Below are 19884 nucleotides of genomic sequence, written 5' to 3'. Positions count from 1 at the left end.
TTAATATGTATCTATTGTGGAATGTGGTTTGAGTTGACTAAAGAGAGAAGACTGATTATATGTATAATCCAAACCAGCAAAATCAGCTTTCCTAAGAAGAATAGTTGCATTAAATCTAAGTGTCAGCCTTTATTTTCTTACATTTGAATGCTTAGAAAAGTAAAAAAATTTTCTGGCTAATGTAAAGTTACTTTTATATATATGATCTTGAATGCTTAGAAAAGTAAAAAAACTTTCTGGCTAATGTAAAGTTACTTTATATATGATTACTTACTATGTATCTATTGTGCAATGTGCTTTGAGTTGACTAAAAAGAGAAGACTGATTATATGTATAATCCAAACCAGCAAAATCAGCTTTTCTAAGAACAATAGTTGCATTAAATCTAAGTGTCACCCTTTATTTTCTTACATTTGAATGCTTAGTCTTGTAAAAAAACTTTCTGGCTAATGTAAAGTTACTTTTATAAATATGATTACTTAATATGTATCTATTGTGCAATGTGCTTTGAGTTGACTAAAGAGAGAAGACTGATTATATGTATAATCCAAACCAGCAAAATCAGCTTTTCTAAGAACAATAGTTGCATTAAATCTAAGTGTCAGCCTTTATTTTCTTACATTTGAATGCTTAGAAAAGTAAAAAATTTTCTGGCTAATGTAAAGTTACTTTTATATATATGATCTTGAATGCTTAGAAAAGTAAAAAAACTTTCTGGCTAATGTAAAGTTACTTTTATACATATGATTACTTAATATGTATCTATTGTGCAATGTGCTTTGAGTTGACTAAAGAGAGAAGACTGATTATATGTAAAATCCAAACCAGCAAAATCAGCTTTTCTAAGAACAATAGTTGCATTAAATCTAAGTGTCAGCCTTGATTTTCTTACATTTGAATGCTTAGAAAAGTAAAAAAACTTTCTGGCTAATGTAAAGAGACAGAAGACTGATTATATTTATAACCCAAACCAGCAAAAGTTGCTTTCATTTTCTTATATTTGAATGCTTAGAAAAGTAAAAAAAGTCAATTGGCTAATGCATACATACTTTTATGTATATATGATTACTTAATATGTATATGTCATAATGTTTTTACGTCTATCTCTGTATATCCTCTTCGGGAAAAAAAATTGATGAGAATGAACAACAAACTCTTGGTAAAAGTAAATGAGTTTGAATATATATTCTTTAATAATATTTATGTGGATTCGTGATTGGATTACTGGAAATAGATGATAGTAATTATCTCCTTGGTTGCCAATGTTGTGTGTTTAGTGATTTTTTAATATTTTTTATCCTGCTCCATAAAACTTAGTAAGATCTTTCTTTATGCAGGTATAATCCTTGTATTGTATAGATGGAGAAATTCTTATTAAGTCATATTATGAGAATTCAATTTGCTTGTGGATCACATCATGATATCTTTTAGAGTCTTAGAATATAGCCCTAAAAAAAAATACAACTAAAATTCAATTTGATATTCTCTGTAAAATAACCCTAACTTTCAAATTGATTGAAAAATAACCATAACTTTCCAGGTGCTCTAAATGTGTAAATGCGTTGACTGTTGAAACCATCATAATGTAGAAACCCGATGAATTTACTTCCAAATGCGTGTGAACAAAAGAAACATGTGTCTTGTCAGCTAACCTTTTTATTATATCAACTTGATCGGTTATGCCATTTGAAAATTTTAAAGATTATGCCATTCAATGACTATCCTTGTTGCAAGTACTTTACTCTTGGTTTGACACTCCTTCTGAAATATTTCTAACTTCATTCTAAAGCTTTACCCCTGATTTGACCCTCATACTGAAACATTTCTACTTTCATTATAAAACTTTTAGGGTTTATGCGTATAACATAAGATAGCTGTACCCTCCATTCTATCTGAAAAAAAAATATTTATATTTCTTGTCACTTAGTCGAGCAATTAGTAGATATATTATCTTATTCAAGTTATCCAATTTCTTTATGCCTTTAGATCCTTTGCTTTTTGTTTCTAGTTATTCGTGAAACCGGTTGAACTATCTCTAAAAATCATATATGGGGTCTTTCATCATTGTAATTGTCGAGGAGAATTTTTTAACTTAATCTGTATAAGGATCCATCAACTTTATCTTACTGAATGAGGATCATATCTTATTTGAAAGACATTCCTTTATGGACCTTGTCATAAAAAGATGTTGAAAGTTTTTATTGGGATTGCTACTATAATTAGTCAGACATCCCTTTATGGACCTTGTCATAAAAAGATGTTAAAAACCAATATAATCTTCTATTTCATTTACGTAGCATTTTTATTATTAAATTTTTTTCAGCACAATAATAAGCCATATCTCAAGAATGGAGTTTAATTAATAGTTTCTATTACTTTTTCATAAATTGAATTCCCATTCAAAAACCAATCTGCTTTTCTATGTTATTACCTTGCAATTTGAGAAACACAGCGAGTTATATGGCTTTAGATATAGCTTCTCCAAGGTTGAAAATCATTTTGCACCATAATTATACATGGTTAAAGAATGAAGTTTAATTAATAGTTTTTTGTCCTTTGAACACCATTCTATAACTCGCGTTAACTATTATGAATAGGCTTCCCAAGCATCACACAAATGAGAAATAAACTCTAAAGAAAAGTGATATTTTGGATTACTTGACTATATCAATAGTCGTTGTCAATATGTAAATAGTCCTTGTAAATTAGAAACTCCCATTTAGGAGGTTAGTTGTATTTAATATAATGTCAAATTTGTGTTAACTTATAATCCATCACGTAAAAAATAAGTTCTAACATCAATTTCTCTGTGTTCCAATTTTGTAAGGTATTACTCATCATGGATTATGTTTAAGACATATATTTTCATACACCATAACATAATATTATAAATCATATATAATATAAGTCTCATTCAAAATATATTCACGATAATACATTGTTTTTTGGATATCATTGCACATAAGCAAGTCTTCTGATCCCCAAACATAGATCATCTTTCAAAACAAATAGTCTATGGTTAAACAAATACAATCAATATTAAATAGCTTTGTCAACTTCAGTTAATACTTAATTATCCGCCTCAGATGTTTGAGACTTTAGTTTTTTCCCTCCCTTTCGGGTGAACCTATTTGTCGAAAGCTGGCATTCTTCATCAACAACCGAACTATACTTCAAACTGCCGGCAATTCTTTTAGCTGGTGTTTTGTATTTGAGGCTTTCAACACAGTCTTCCATAGAATCCTACACAAAGACATGCATGACAGTTCATTTAGAATAATTTCAGAACCTAAATCACGTTTTTTTATATATTCAAAACATGTGCATATACTTACCACAGTAAGCTGAGGATCATTATCATTCTTAAGATTAACAACATGTCCGGACATCTCCAGCGTGTTGCTACCTCTATTCTCCTATTTAAAGTGAAACCCTACTCGTAATTAGATATTAATGTACATTTTGATAAAAAAATATAATTGTATGGTCTGGAAAAACATCAACTTATTAAAGTGGATTAGGTATACACGTACAGTGATGTTCATAGATGTACTAACGTCCATTTGCTGAGGCTTGTTCTTTGCAACAGTTTCTTCATCATCACACACTTTCATGACTGTGTAAATCTGATCATAGTGTTTTATGTTACCACTTTTCACATTGATTTTGAAAAGCACCATTCTATCCATCATGTTGTCTAGACTTTTAGGGTATTCATCCTCTTTAGCATCCTGAAATCCCAATCAATAATTAGATGTATTTGTGTGTATATAATTTATAATATTTTGAAAAACAAAACTATAACTTTAATCCCTAATAGTATAAGGATTTGGTGTGCTATATACATCCTCTTCTACAATTTTTTCAGCTGCTTTCCCACACAGCTGGTTGGTTTCTCTGTCCCACAACAACAATGTAATGCTTCCGGTACCATCAAAGACCATGACCTCAACCTTATATCTGTTGTTTCACGTGATAATAGCAATAATTGTTTTAGTACAGAGATCACAAATATCAAGTAAAATGAAGATGCTAATTGTTAATAATCACTCAAATTAAGAACACACACCTGAGTGCTGCACAACCATGGGTGTGGCCACACTTTGCACATTCGTACCTATTCCCAATAGGAGTTTCCACCTTTTTTGGACATCGCCTGCATGCTTTATAAAACCAATCATCCTTCCCAGCATTGATTGAGACAATAGTACCTGCAATCCAGGTTGGCCCCTCCTGGAAAGCATTACACACATTAAGACCTTTTACCTAATAGCTCATCTGATTTTTGAAACAGCATTAAAATTCATAATTACAATAACTTTTACCTCAACAGACTTTAAAACTTGTTCGATTGTTTTCACAATAGCCATGCCATTGTTGAGCTCATCAGTCCCAACCCATGAACTTTGGGTCGATTGATGGCTAATCCTCACTGAAGTTGACTCAGAGCCGCTCATTAAGCTGCAATTCACGTTTTAAATGGTTAGACAACATACTGTTACCAAACCAAATCTCTGTGTGTTACCAAACCAAATCTGTGTGTGTTTGAATTATTTTCAGATTGTTTATATATTGATCTATCTTTTAAATAGTATATTCGACATTTTAATGTGACTTAATTATCTAGGCAGCATTAGTTTAAAGGAATGTAAAATAAATCCAATGCATAACCACTGAAAAGTTGAAGCTGGAATATTTTTGCATTTTTTTCAAATTTGAAAGGATAATTTTGGATGCTCAATCATTTTGTATATTTGGTTTGACAAAATATCTGTTAATAGTTAAAAGATAACCTTTTTTAACTGGTTATCTTATTTTGGAAGAACTTTATGGGAACTAAATATTCTTTTTCATTTTGTTCGCCAAAAAAATGCGTTACATTATTAGAAAATTTTATTTTAAAATATTCTTTTTTTCATTTTGTTCAACAAAAAAAAGGGTTACATGAATATAAAATTATATTTTAAAAGGTAAATTTGATAAGCTAGTAGCTTCGAATAAAAGGCTGCAGAATCTAAGCTTTTGATAACCTACCTTGAAAACAATGTTATATGACCACAAAACATTCAACTTCTCTTTAAAATGTACTGACCTTTTTTTGAATGACATAACTTCTTTTAGTTCTGGGTTGACATGGACCTTGGACAGTTCAAAGTGGCTCTGCACTGAAGTTTTGCCATTCCATCTGGTTGCTTTAAAATATTGGAGGATCACAATAAGTGGTTCAAGTCGATCTTCATCAAGGTGAGGGAGCATCTGGTCAACAGTTTCGCCAAAGAGAGTACAACTTAACCTGTTCTTCCTGTCATCAGCCCCAGGAATTCAAGCTTAATATATAAATAAAAAAACGAAATAAACAACATACATCTCTTAATAAAAACACATAGAACTTACTCCAAGTCTTCCACAATAACAACCAATCGCTTAGTCTCTATTCCCTTGCTAGTTACTAATTCTCTTGGATCTTCCTTTCCAACAATTTCTCCAATTATATCTACAAAACAATAAGACACACACTTTTAGATATGGCTTTTCAAGTGGTTATAAATTTTCTGCATATCTATATATCATTACATATAGTATTAGACTCACCAAACAGTTCAAGATCCTCTACTTTCTCGACTGTATGCATCTCTGCAAGGTTCCTAAATCGAAATGCTTCCAAAGGAAAAGTTGGATTCTCTATATGTTCAACCCTTGTTCTATGTGAAAACACAAGTACCCACCTACTAACACCGTTTTTTTTCTTGGTCATGTTGTCAACAACTATGAAGTTACTCATAGTATACATGTGGAACTCAAGAATAACACTAATGTATTTCTTTGCCAGGGATCTTGGTATGGTTGCATAAATCCTGCCACCCTGTGACAACGAAGTGAATACTTAAAGAGTGAGTATATCTTTAACATGTTTAAGTCACAACAATGACATATAAAGCACAGTTATGTTTTGTAATAAATGCTCCTACCTGTTTATCTTGAAGTACCATTTCGATGGAGCCAATCTCGTTGACATTGAACTTGTTTGGAGTTGTCCACACCCTTATTACAAATACTTTGAAATTTCATGCAAGTTTTTTGGCGTTCACATCTGATACTAAATCAAAATGTTCATCCATTGCGTTTCAGGTCTCCTACCAGGTTGAGAAGTAGTGGAGAGTTTCAGGTCTCCCGCCAGGATTGTTTAATGACAAAAAGTGGATATTTGAATTATATATATGACTGGTTTACTTCATGTGCATTGTAATGTCAGATTTACCCATTGTATGTTGCTTAAATTTCTTACTTACCCTACATGCCACTTGTCATTCAAGAAACTGCTACACGTGTCGAGCATAGAACCATTACTTGTCTCCTATTATATATTAATAGATTGTTACTTCAGTACTTGTCCTAGGTCATTTGGTCTTGTGCATTGATTATTATTTTCTTTTTTATTTACTTTTCGTTATTGTCATTCTTTGTTTTTTCTTATCTCATTCCTTTTAGCTTTTTTTTATTCTTATTCTTCTTCTTCTCTAATAAGTGACATTCATTCTTCTTAAAAAAAAAATCAAATGCACAAAAAAAAGTTAGTGTCTTTATGTCCTCCTTATTTATTATTTAAAATTCTTATAAAAAAAACAAATAAATAAATAGTGAATATTTTATATGTCTTACTTTTAAATATTTAGATTTTTAATCTTATTTTATAAATAAAAAAATTAATTTACGTATCTCCAATTTTTATTTAATTAGTATTTAATTAAAATTAATTTACAAATTTGTAATTAAAAAATATTTTAAAGATGGATATTTTATATTTAATTTAGTTTTTAATTATTATTTTATCTTTTTATTTATTTTATAAAATCACACTACTATACCTCAAATTTTAATAAAAATACCTAAACTAACCTACACTACCCCAAACCCTAATTACACTCACTCATCTTCTCTCACTCTGATCCACACACACGCTGAATCCAACCCCTCACTCACTCAGCCAGACCCACACACAACACACACACTAAACACAAACCTAACCTAGCAGCTGAAAGGAAGAAAGAAGAAAAAAAAAGGGGGGGATCTGGGAAGGGGGCCCGAGGGAGAAGAAAAGGATGAAAGGAGACGCGCGTCGGATCTGTTGTCGCCGGTCCGCCCATCGCCAAACCACGTCGCCATCCGTGAAGCTGTCTCCGTCGTCGCTGCCGGAGGTCACCATCGGAGCCGCCGCTCCACTTCTGTCATTCTTCTTTTTACAGTGAGTTGCCCGCGCCTTGAAGCTCTTTCTGTAATCATTCTAGCTATCTGTGGTTAAGGATTCTGATGTATAGATGTTGTAGGGTTAATTTTATGGGTTTGCATGTCAAAAATTAAGGTTGTTGCTGAGCCACTGAAGCTCTTGGTCGCTGTCGGAGCTGCTGCCGGTTAAGTTTGGGGTGGCTGATGCGTCGTTCTTTTATTCCAGTTAGTGTCCCTACCCCGGAATCCTCGCCTTTGGTTTTCTGTTGTGTGTTTTGTGGTTTTCACGATATTGATGTTTTAGGAATTAAAAACTGAGGTCGCACGTCACGTTTGAGGAAGCAAGCAGAGCTGAGGTTTCAATTGTCATTGATTTCGGGTTGAGAGGAAAGGAATTTCTTGAGGCATTTGGATTGTGGTTTGAACGTGTCGAGGTAGGGGCTTTTTTCTAAACTTAATTTTGTAATTAGAATTGTTATAAATTGATATGGATGTGCAAAAATGCATTTTTAGTGATTATGCAAGTCTTATGAATTGCCTGGCTTGTTTTGAATGAATACAGTTGCGTATTGATTGAATTATTAATTGATTTGTTAAAATTGAAGATTTCTGAATTAGTTTGGTTTGATGTGATTTTTAAAGTTTGAACGTCTGGATGTTGTTTTATTGGAAACTAGTTTGGTTCTGAACCCGTTGGAAATGGTTGTGGAATGTTTTGGTTGGGACCTAGAAAGGGTGGCAAAGCCCAAGTTTTAGGGAGGTGCTACCGAAATCTCTATAAAATCCAAGACTTTATTTAAAAAGTTTATTTAAAAGTTATTCAAAGAATTTGAACTTAAGACTTATATTATTTTAGTTGAACTATTTAAGAAAGTGATGAATTACGACTTGAATTGAATTATTGCAAAGAGAATTGTGGTGGAGCTTTGCTTCTTAAGAAAAGTATTACATTTTGAGTGCAAACCAATTAGAGAAGACTTATGTTTTGAGGCTGTTTTAAATGTGAGAAGGGTTTATGTTTTTGAATTTGACTTAAGGATTTCATTCGGGGGAGCTTCAGTGAATTTATAAGTAAATGGACTTTAATCGACTGACTCCGCTTACAATGTTTTGGAAAAGTTAAGGAATTAGTTTTAAGGAATGAAATTAAAAATTGTTTTGGTTCAAACAGATAGGTTTTCGGTTTTAAATGATTTGGTTTTATTTAGATTTCACTTGATTTAATTCAAACCACGAAAACATGATTTTTCAAGAATTTTAATAAATTTAAGAAAAGGGATTTGGTTGTTCTTCCTTAAAGACTTGATACCTTGCCATAATAATTAATTGATAACTCCTGTTTAAGAGTAGTTAAAAGGATGGTTTCAAAGAGGAGAATTTTGAGTCTTTGCAAAGAAAACTTCTATTTGATATGATTTTGGAAATTTTTGTAGGTTTTGAGAAAATGTTACATAAAGTGGCTTTCTTTTAAAAAGGGAATTGAGTTTGAGGAAAAAGTGGTTTGGAAGCTAGAAATAACGTGAGATATGAGAAGGATTTTAAAATTGAGACAAGGATGAGTTTGATTGTTGTTTTCAAAGAAAAGTGATTTGAGAAAAAAGTAATATATGGCATGAATGATGATTTACTTGATGTGGATTGTTGAGAAAGTGTGAAAATGATTATGAATGGTTATGAATGAGATGGAATGAATAAATATATGTTTGAGATACCTGGGTAGTAGCAAGGATCGTGGTTCGTCCCGCTTGCTCCAGGTTAATGTTTGAGAATTGATAATGATCACGCTTGATTTAAATTGAACAAAAGTATGTTTGTGACGCCTGGGTAGTAGCAAGGATGGTGGTTCGTCCCGCTTGCTCCAGGTTGAGTTTTTAAACACCCGCCTGGGTAGTAGCCGCAGTAGTGGTTATTCCACTGGCTCTGGGTTAAGCGGGTAGTAGCAAGGGGGTTGTAGCTCAAACCCATTGGCTTTGCATGGGTGTTTTAGTCCATAGTTAGCTACCAAGACGTGTCGGGTTGGCTATATAACTAACAGATGATATCATCAGCCATAGGGCAGACATTCATCATATGCATTTATATGACATTGTTTGGGTGTGCATATTGTAATTGGTTTGACTATGTGAATAGTTATGTTTAATTGCTAATTGCTCTACTTGATATAACTGCTTGATTGTGTTTGAACCTTATTATTTGTGTTTGTGACTAAAAATTGATTAGATTGTGATGAATTGGTTGTTGATTGAGTTGCTTGGGCCTAGGGCCGTGGTTGATTATGAGAGGAGCTGAAAATTGTGTTTGGTTTGTGCTTTTGGTTTAGAAGAGTATGAAAAACTAAACTGGTTCGGCATAGACTTAATGAACCTATGCTTGGAACAGTTTGGTCATTCATGCTGTCTAGGAAAGACTTTTAAAAAGGCTTTTAGATTTATGAAAAATTAACAGTTTTCCCGTTTAGAAAGGATTTCGGATTTTGAATATTAATTCTTTGGTTTTGAAAAGAAGCATAAGGCGGTTATTAATCACTGTACTTTAAAAATGATTTTATTTTCGTATCTTATTATAGCAATTCTATAACCCTATAGTGAGAACCCTTTCGAGGATGATGTTCTCACTCCCCTACAGGTTTTTCCCTTTTCAGGTTATGGACGATGAGTTTGGAAGGGCTTATTTCTTTTTGTTTAAACGATACTTTTGTATTGATTTTAGCATTTATGTTTCCCTCGCCTTTAATTTTACAAGTCTTCACAAGACGGATAGGATTCTGATTATGTATTGCTTGTAATATTAATAATATGTAGATATATGGTTTGTTTTGTAAATGTGGTTGTATGTTATCAGATAAGAAGTCTCTTGAGAGGTTATACGGTTTAAAATTTTAAACAGGCTCATATTTTGTATTAAATATTTTAAAAATCGTCGTAATACCCGAGCTATCGGAGTGGCGCAGCCGTAAGCGTGACATTTTGATAGTTAGGGTGTTACAAAAAGTGATTTTGTGATAATATGTTTTGTTTAGATTGCATAAAAGAAAAATTGCTTTTGTATAATAAATTACTAGAAAGTTTATATAAGACCATTTTTTTACAGTATATTAGTCAATAGTCAATGCTTAGTGTACGATTCGTAACTGTAAAAATAATTAGCTTTAGTAATTACAAATAAGAGAATAATTTTCGTTATAAGAAGATTTTACTATGTAATCGATTATATCACATAATTTTGCTGGTATGTTAATATATATAATTAAATATCATTGTAATAGGTAGCTTTTATAAGTCATGTGTAACTTTCCCCTATAGGTAGCTTTTGGGGTTAAGTATATTCTGTAATATGGTATCAAAGTATGTTTAATTGTTGTTATTGCCTTATTGGTCTACCCTTTATATGTCTAGTCAATCAAATTTCATGCTCCAGGTCATTAGTCCCACCTTGCCTAGAGATAAGGACTAAATAGACTTAAGTCTTAGCCAACCCTCCCTTAGAGTTCGCTTTTAGGCTGGTTAGGCTCAACTCAATTCTAGTACAATTTTATGAGCAATCTGCTCTGTTAATTTTCTTCTTTCCTCATTGAATTACTTAAATTTTCTCAAATTGTTGCAGTTGGACGTTTTAGCAATGTGTGATTAAACAAATGTCGACTGTAATTGAAGATGATTTGTTCAACTTGATTTAAAATTTTAGGAAAAATTATCTTTGTAATGCTCCTCTGTGATTTTTTTCTTGTTTCTCCAAAAAGGTCTGGGACTCAAAGTGGAACGAAAGAGCATACTTCAGCACAAGAAAAGTAAAACTCGACCACAAGTGTCTTTCCATGGCTGTCCTTGTACAGGAAGTGATAAATGCGGACTATGCTTTTGTCATCCACACAACCAATCCGTCCTCTGGAGATGCATTAGAAATATATGCTGAGGTATAATTAATTGATTTTATGTTTTTGAGCTTATGCCTCCACACACTTCGAGATACATATTTATTTGAAAAAAGAATTGAAAGGACAAAAGCAGCAAGACATTAAGTGTCAAAATTTTTTGACATAGGTGGTAAAGGGGCTCGGAGAAACACTCGTCGGAGCTTATCCCGGATGTGCTTTGAGTTTTATGAGCAAAATACATTATTTGAACTCCCCTCAGGCAATTTTTTAATGACCCCTCTTTTTTAGTAAAATCCGTATCCTTAGTTATCATTCTTTTTTAAGATTATGTCACAACGACAACTACTACAATCAAGCATTTTCCCATTATTGACTACATAGATCATTTTGAACGTGTTGCATATGGGGAAATAACCTAGCACCAACACAATTACATTATTGTATGAATCAGGTAAAAGAAAATCAGAGTAAACATGGGAAATTACATGTACCAGTACTACATCTGTTGCATGAATTTTTTGTTATTTTGCTGATGGTTTTGGGCTTCTCTAGATCTTGGGATATCCTAGCAAACCTATTGGCCTGTTCATTAGATGGCCAATTATTTTTTTTATCTGATTCCAATGGTGAAAACCTAGAAGGTTATGCTGGAACTGGCCTCCGACAGGTAAACCTTTGCCTTTCATACCACTTCTTCGATGTTTCATTTAATTAACATAAATTTAGTGAAAAAATGCCTCCAAACTATTTCATTTTATTCCAAATTATGAATGAAGTGAGTCACCATTTCTGCCAAAATTTGGATTAAAGATGCAGAATTCAAAATTAATTGAACGTGGTATTTAATTAGCTTTAAGTTCATGTGAGGTGGATTTCTGCTATGATAATCAAAGACATGCTATGTAATTCTAGTTGAGAGAGTGAATTTTAGTTGCCAGTTACGAAAATTTCTAAATATGTTTTGTGTCCTCTTGTTGATTTTGCTATTTCTGAATTGCATATTTTGATTGTTGTATGAGCTTATTGTTCTTTTTTATTTTCTGGATTAGACTCTCTATATTGTTTATGCAAAGGGGGAAGGCCTTCTATGACTTCCAGTTCAACAACACAAGGTTTGTAAAATCCCCAAGCCTTATGTAAGCCTTATGTACGATCCAAGGGAAGGAAGTTTGACACGGCTAGAGAAAGGAGGAACAACAAAGGACTTGAGGTTTAAGTGGTATTGCTTTTGTATTTTTCTTCAGTTTTTAGTTTTGGAATTTGAACTCAAGATTTATTTTGTTTTTGAGTATTAGTTTTTTAATGTATAAAATAACGGGCCTGCTACACATACAAGCCTACAAGTTGGCCCAACCCAAAGAGAAATCACGCGCACCAAAAGAGATAACATGGCGCGTCAAAGTCACGCGCTCAACACAAACGGTTACGTATGGTAGACTCTTCCACTTCTCAAGGCACTTCAAAAACAAGGAAACCCTCCCATTTTCGAGCGAAAATCAAAGTTCAAAATATACAAATCGTTCTTCGAAACCTCCATCAAAACACCATCAAACTCTCCGTGAAGAATCTGAACAGAAAACAAAGCAACAATACTCAACGTAAGTTCATTAAGATTCCTGTATATTTTACTTTTCTTCTACGTCGTTCTTCTAGGGTTTACTATTATTCTTGCTTCTTTGTTACAATGTTCTAAGTTCTACGTCGTTCTTCTAAGTTCTACGTTGTTCTACGCTGTTCTAAGTTTTACGTTGTTCTACGTTGTTGTTCTAAGTTCTCCTGTTATTGTTGTTGATTTTTTGGGGTTTATTCCGTAGATTCGGGGGTGTATACTGCTTAACCTTGTAATGTGGCTTGATATTGAAGCATGGTTGAGTGATCTGACTAATATCTATACGCATGTATCTGAATAATATCTATGGGTGTATCTCACTGTTATCAATGGGTGTATCTTGCTGATATCTTTGGGTGTATCTGAATCATATATATGGGTGTATCTTACTGTTATCAATGGGTGTATCTTATTGTTATTAATGGGTGTATCTGACTCATATATATGGGTGTATCTTACTGTTATCTTTGGGTGTATTGTTTGTTTCAGAGAAAATGGCAGCAAGAAACCAAACAAAAGACCTTAAGTGTGCCACACATCTCCTAAGTGATAAGTTCAGAAACATGACTGAGGAGAAGAAGGCAATTGTGAGGGATCTTGGATTCGGTGGGTTGATGCACATCCCACCACTAAGGGTGGATCACCGACTCTTAAGGGAGCTGGCAAACAACTTCAAACTTGGGGAGAACAAACTGAAGACAGGATATGGTTCTTTCCAAATAACACCAAGAAAAATAGGTCATGCACTTGGCATCAATGCAACAGGTAATTAGCTTAAAATTATAGGTGTATATTAAGTTGTTGCTTGGGTCTATATAAGTTGATGCTTGGGTGTTTTTGAACCGACTTGGATATTTTGTTGTCTTCCTTTTTGTAGGAGATCTATTTCCTGAGAAAGTTGAGTATAAGAAACTTTCTGATGATGACAAAATATAGAAGATTCCAGGGTAAGACCCTCAAAAGTCTTACTGATGAAATGATGGAAATCGGTGTTGGCAACAAAGAGGAACGCCTGATGTTCAAGAGGATATTCATCCTCTATATACAGATGGCGTTCCTTTTGCCAACGACGATAAACAAAATATCGCCCGTGCACCTGGCCCCAATTTTTAAGATGGACGGCATATCAGAGAGAAACTTGGGGGTCATGTTTTGACCTTCATGGTCAAGGGCATCACAGACTACCAGGAGAAGAAGAAGAAATCAATTAATGGCTGCCTCTTCGCCCTCATGATAATCTACTTTCATCTTTCAAAAAACAAAGGCAAAAACAGGACTCAAAGACCACCAAAGCCCTGGATTGCCAACTGGACTAAGGAGCAGTTGGTGGAAAGAATGTCTGCAAAAAGACAGAAAATTTTGGTAAGTAAACATAATAAGTTGGGTGTATTTTATTTTTCTGAATGCTGCTAACTAAAATATCTCATGTTTCAGGGGATTCTGAAGATCGCAGAGACGAGAAAAAATGAAAAAAAAAGAAAAAAAAAAAAAAAAAAAACAAGAAATCAAAAAAACAAAAAAAGGAAGGCGAGTCCAACTTCGTCTTCGGAGACAGAAACTACTGACAGTGACACTTCTACCTCTGAGTCTGAGGCTTAAGAAAACTAAAAGGATTCAGGAAGAAAATACCCCAGCAAAAAGGGGAAAAAGTAAGAACCATACTTGGGTGTAATTTCTTTTTCGAGTTGGGTGTATTTTGTTTGATCACGTTGGGTGTATGTAGTTTATTAAGCAGTGCGTGTTTCGTTTGCTGCGTTGGGTGTATATTTAATATTCAGTTGGGTGTATCTTGTAAATTCATTTGGGTGTATTTTTAGTATGTTCTAAATGATGATTGTTTGCCTTCCAGAATAGACTCCAGAAAAAGAAAGCAGAGGCAAGAGGAGATTTGATTCAGAATCTGAATCTGAACCAAGTGATGAGTAATGTCCTGAAATTATTACTCCTTTCTTTTGGCTTCATTATAAAGATTTCGTGTATTAATTGAAGTGTCTATTATTAATTTATAGGAGTGAAGAATCATCACCTGCGGAGAAGGAGAAGAAAAAGAAAAAAACAACACCAAAAGAGTAAGCACTTCTTTCATTAAATTCTGTGATAAAATTAATTTTTTATTTCTGATTGGTATTCTTTTTTTCCACCCAGAACACAACAAAAGAAAAAAGTGTTGTGGAGGATTCACCTCCTGAAGAAGATCAATACTTTGACGGGTACAGTACCTCATAAGTTATATTACGGTCTCATCGTAATTATTTTGTTACATCTTATTTTATGAATGTAGTGAGAGATATGAAATATCAAGTGACGAAATCGATGAATGGCTAAGGGGAAACGTTGATAAATCTGCTGCGGAGGGGTATGTATTGCGGGGCTGTGTATTTGAGATTTTTGTCTGTTTTGTTTGCTAATAATTGTATCTTGTTTCGCAGGGAGAAGCTAGCTGACCTGCGATTGACAGAAGGTCGCTATGTGTCCTCTGAAACGTAAGAACCTTTATTATTTAATAAAATCTTGTTATCATGATTTGGATTTATTTTCTGGAAACATTTGGGTTTATTTTGTGGATCAAGTTGAGTGTATGTTGCTTACTAGGGATATTTAGTTTGTTTTGTTGGGTGTATATTGTCCATTCGGTTGGTTGTATCTTGTGCATTCATTTGGGTGTATTTTATACCTGTATCTTATTTTGTCTGAATAACATGAAATCTGTTTAGACTACCGGCTGTGAACTTGGGAAGTGATGATCCTTCCTCTCAAGGATGCATAGAACAGAGTAGCGTAAACCAGCCATCGCAGAGCATGCAATTTCTCTTTCAAATAACCGTTACTTTTGTTCTTCTATTACCTTCCACTTCTAATTCTGTATATATTTTTTTTAGAAAAAAAAGCTCTTTATTATTTTATTCAAGAAAAAAAAGGCAGCAAAAAAAAGTAAAAACTGCAACTATGTAAGTTCTCAAAAAACAAAGCCTGTCTTCTTTTTGAATTGTTCGGGTGTATTTTTTACATTTTTTGGGTTATTTTAGGTTGAGTCCGACTGACTCGAATATGATGGTTGTGAGGGAACACAAACACCGTCGGAAGCGCTTACAATAGTCCCGATCCAGGTTTTTGTGCCGGCATCCCAAACAACCTTTGAGACAGATTTCGAACCAACCCCTATGCTACGGATTGAAGGGAATACAGAAAACACTCCTGAATCCCCCAAGAAACTTCAAGAAATCACACCCACGCTTCCCCCAGCTCCAACTAAAATGTAAGTTCATCAGACTAAAATCAATCTTTGCTTATCATCCGTATATTATTATTTTTACTCTTATTCTTATACATCATGACACAGTCATCCAGCCGCAGAAGTCGCTGCTGCCCCTGTTGATGATGGCACGGACAGCAACCTATGTTCCTAAAACAGATTCAGGGATGCCATCATTCAGCCTTGGACTGACTGATTCAAGCCAGGAGGGGGCGTCAACGCAGGAGACAGAAAAGGAAAAATTTCCAGAAACTGCAAGTATGCTAGAACAATTAGACACTTTGGTCCAAAAATTAGCAAGTAATGCGGCGAAGGGAACAAAAGAAAGTCCACAAATTCAGAGGGAGACTGGGGGAGAAAGTTCTGCAAAGTTTGAAACTCCAGGGGGAATAAATCAAATTACAGATGATATGAAACAAAAGTGCTACATCTGGGGGACGAGACTGAAGGAAGACGCAAATGGCAATACTGACGAGTATGAGGAGATTTGCAATCTGATTGGCAAAGGAGAATACATTTTGATCAGATCGCACCTTGCATCCCTCCAGGCAAAAAGTGATATAGAATCTCAGGTAATATTAGACTAACATTAATGTTTTTACACCAAAGTAAACTGCAATGTTTATTAATGTAAAATTGATTTCGGCATATATTTCTAGATTGTATCTGCCATCTGCCTCATCCTAAACCAGAAAAATGAAAAGAGGTTTCAGGAACAAATATACTGTCTCCCTCCGATATTGTGGTAAGTGTTACTTCTACGAACTTTGGGTGTATTTTCTACATTGATTTGGGTGTATTTTTTGGGTTCGATTGGGTGTAAGTTGTGTATTTTCAGTATTTCATTTTTGTTTCGCAATTCCTGCAGAGCATGGCACTTTCGGATCACCCAAAGGGGGAATTCATATCCCCGAAAAACGGAAAAGGAATTCAGGGTGGAAGCCTACCCGAGTTTCATTCACTTCATAGATAGAAAAAAATTAAGTTCGCATCCATATGTAAGTTTTTGTTTGCTAAATTTGTTAGTACGCTTTATTTATTATATGCCAAATAAAATAACACACTGTTGAAATGTGGCAATCCTTCAGATTTTTGCTCCTGTTTGCCACTCGGGACATTGGGTGGTTATGGCTAATAAATACAACAAAGCGGAAATATCAAATACTTGACCCGCTACACAAAAAAGCTCCAAGCGATGAGAGAAAGGACATTAATAATTCACTGTAAGTTGCCTCTGTCTTCTTTACTTTAATAGATAGGTCTATTTCAAAGGTTGTATTGGGTGTATATTTTATTCAGTTGGGTGTATCCTGTGCATTCATTCGGGTGTATTACTGATTTGTTTTGGTATTTAAGGGATATGTATTTTCAGATTGATAACATATGCCGGCGGGAAACCTCTGGAGAAAGGCGAGAAGGAAAGGAAATTAAAGCATCATATGTTAAAAACAGGGCAAAAAAACAAGGTATAAATTTGTGAGTCTGACATTAAACTTTCCTAAATGAGATTTGTAATTTATTTTCTTCGTTTTCAGCTATGACTGCGCTATCTACGTTATGAAGTGGCTTGAGTTAATTGAGCCGAAAAATATCAAAAAGAGGAAGTATGAATGGGATAATTGGCCACAGGTAACTGTCTTTAGAACTATATAACTGTATTACTTTACTGAATTAATATTGCTGTTTAAACAGAATATACTTTTTAATTGTAGGAGGAGGTGGACCACTATAGAGTGGAGTATGCTTCCCGGATACTATTCAGTGAGATGAATAAACAGAGAAATCGGGCAATTAGAGAGAGTAGTGCTATAAGGCTGTCGAAGTCATCCTCTGTATTATTGAGTCCGTTTTGTCAGATTATTCTGCTGATATAGAAACTGGGTAATCCAACTGCTGCGTAGTTTGTAATTTAAACAAATGATGTAAATATTTGCCAATTATCAACAACTTCTATTTCATGTATATTTTTTTCCATAGTTAAACTATCTGTACTGGTAAACTGTCTGTGATGTATTTAAAAACTGTATTACAGGTGGTGAACGCAAATTATAAACTGTTACACCCAACGCAAGTCTAATAATACACCCAAGATTGCGTAAACTATACACCCAACTGTCTGCGCTGTACTCAAAATGTATGAATTACATGTACTAAAATATGAAGAAAAACATCAAATGAAATATACACTCATAACATGCGAATTTTTACAGCTTTTGTTCTATATGTATCTATATATGTGTCTATATGTAAATTGTGAATTAACAAAAATACACCCAAAAGAAACAGAGCTTTTACCCATATTCTATAAAACTATACACCCAAAGAATTATCCCCTGCCGCTGGTACCCTGAGCTGATAATTATAACGTGTCCTTGATATTGGTTGGAATTTGAATGCGCCGCTGATGCAGCATCAAACATGTTTATCTGAATATAATAACACTCACACATTAGCTAAAACTATTAACGACAAAATAAAACTCAATTGCCACAAATTTAAAGAACATTTCCTTGTACCTCGCTTAAAACTTTCGTCTTTTCTTTTCTTGGCATTTGCAATGTTTCTCTAGCTTTGAACCTAGCCTGTTTTTTGGACGTCCTCTTGTTCGAATCTTTGGCGGGCTTTGAAGCTCGTTAACGGATTCCAAGTTGGCGTCTTCGTGGGATAAAGAAGATCTCCCTTCCTTTTGGCTTTTAATGCTTCCATCTCGGCCATGACGTATCGTACGTACGGTGTAGAATTGCAGTCAGCTCCTCCGATTCGGAGGCAAATTCGCAAATATTTTGCGAACGAAAAACCAATTGGTCGAACCTCTTGCTTCTGGCTCCATTAGTGGCTCGTCGTGGCTGCTCTTGATGTGTGTGTGTCGCCTCTTTACCTTCTTGCTCCATCGTTCCAGTATATCTAGGGGACACTGGCTTACTTGTTCGAAGCTTAACACGCTTAGTGCGTGACGGCACAGTATCCCTCTCGACTCGAATAATAAGCATTGGCATTTTACCTCGGCTGCGACTGAGTCGTAGGTAACAGCGAACTTGTTGAATATTGAGCTGGAAACTTGTTCTCCGACTTCGTATATTGAATAGCCTAGAGCGGAATTCTTTAATCTGGTGATGCAATTCGCCTTTCTTTTGAATTGGCTTGGACTTCCCTAAACTTTGCATGAGGTACGCATCTTGAAACTGAGCTTCAATGGAGGATTTGGTTGCACACGGTATGACCGTATGAAAATCTGCAGCGTCTGATTTCTCTCTGCTTGCTCCCTACTTCCGAGGCAATTATCGTATTGTTTGACGAACTGAAAGCGAGCTGTTCCGGGTGATGTACTTGTTAAAAAATGAATGCATGCTCGCTCCTTTGTGTGCTTCTCATCCCTGCCCAGAAGTGGTGATCCAGATAGATAGGAACCCATATGTGACGTCTTCGTACAGATCTGCATAAAACACCCAAACACAAACTGTAAAATACACCCGAGAGAACATACAATTACACCTCTGCTGCGATTTTAAAAACATTACCTAAAGCCACTTGTTGTCGCAAGACCAAAATTTAGCAGAAAATCGTTCCAATTCCTATCGAATGAGCCTTTGCTATGAGAGTTCCAAACAACATGGCTCATTTCTTGTTCGATATCGCATGTCCCTTGTACCCGTTTAATTTGCTTAGAATCTTCTTCATGATGTGCCAAATACACCAGCGTGAACTGTTGTTGGCATACAGGCCTCTAAAGCCCTTTTCATTGATGCGCACTGATCGTGAGAAACCCTTTCGGGCGTTTCCTCCCATGCAACGAAGCCAACATTGAAATAACCATTTGAATGATTCAATTTCTTCTTCATCAAGAGCATCCGAGAAGTGTTGACTGACCGTGGTGATTCACCCCGACAAAAACCACAGACCAAATTATACCTTAAACAAATTACC

General features: G+C 34.6%; 2 protein-coding genes and 1 long non-coding RNA gene across 3 annotated transcripts; 2 read left to right on the top strand and 1 right to left on the bottom strand.

Annotated features, from left to right (window-relative positions):
- Positions 1–3069: 3069 nt before the first annotated feature.
- On the bottom strand, positions 3070–5755 carry LOC130944417 (replication protein A 70 kDa DNA-binding subunit A-like). The gene is made up of 9 exons (XM_057872735.1): positions 5593–5755; positions 5395–5494; positions 5093–5302; positions 4326–4461; positions 4070–4233; positions 3846–3960; positions 3534–3731; positions 3336–3416; positions 3070–3243 (listed from the first exon to the last, which is right to left on the bottom strand). Exons 1-9 carry the CDS (start codon positions 5753–5755, stop codon positions 3070–3072), a joined length of 1341 nt encoding a protein of 446 aa, XP_057728718.1.
- A 1780-nt stretch (positions 5756–7535) lies between these two features.
- Positions 7536–12138, top strand: LOC130944416 (alpha-glucan water dikinase 1, chloroplastic-like; the record flags this gene model as incomplete). The annotated part of the gene is given in 5 exon segments (XM_057872734.1): positions 7536–7658; positions 10964–11137; positions 11265–11357; positions 11651–11704; positions 11706–12138. Coding segments are annotated over 5 exon segments (552 nt in total), but the record flags the coding sequence as incomplete, so codon positions are not given.
- Positions 12139–17404: 5266 nt separating this feature from the next.
- Positions 17405–18162, top strand: LOC130946803 (uncharacterized). The gene is made up of 3 exons (XR_009072358.1): positions 17405–17426; positions 17496–17589; positions 17673–18162. It is a non-coding gene; the product is annotated as an uncharacterized LOC130946803 (long non-coding RNA).
- The last annotated feature ends 1722 nt before the right edge of the window (positions 18163–19884 follow it).

This window comes from Arachis stenosperma, chromosome 8 (assembly GCF_014773155.1).
Source record: "Arachis stenosperma cultivar V10309 chromosome 8, arast.V10309.gnm1.PFL2, whole genome shotgun sequence".
Taxonomy (NCBI): Eukaryota; Viridiplantae; Streptophyta; class Magnoliopsida; order Fabales; family Fabaceae; genus Arachis; species Arachis stenosperma.
Note: the sequence above shows the minus strand (reverse complement) of the source record. Positions and strands in the feature narration are given on the sequence as shown.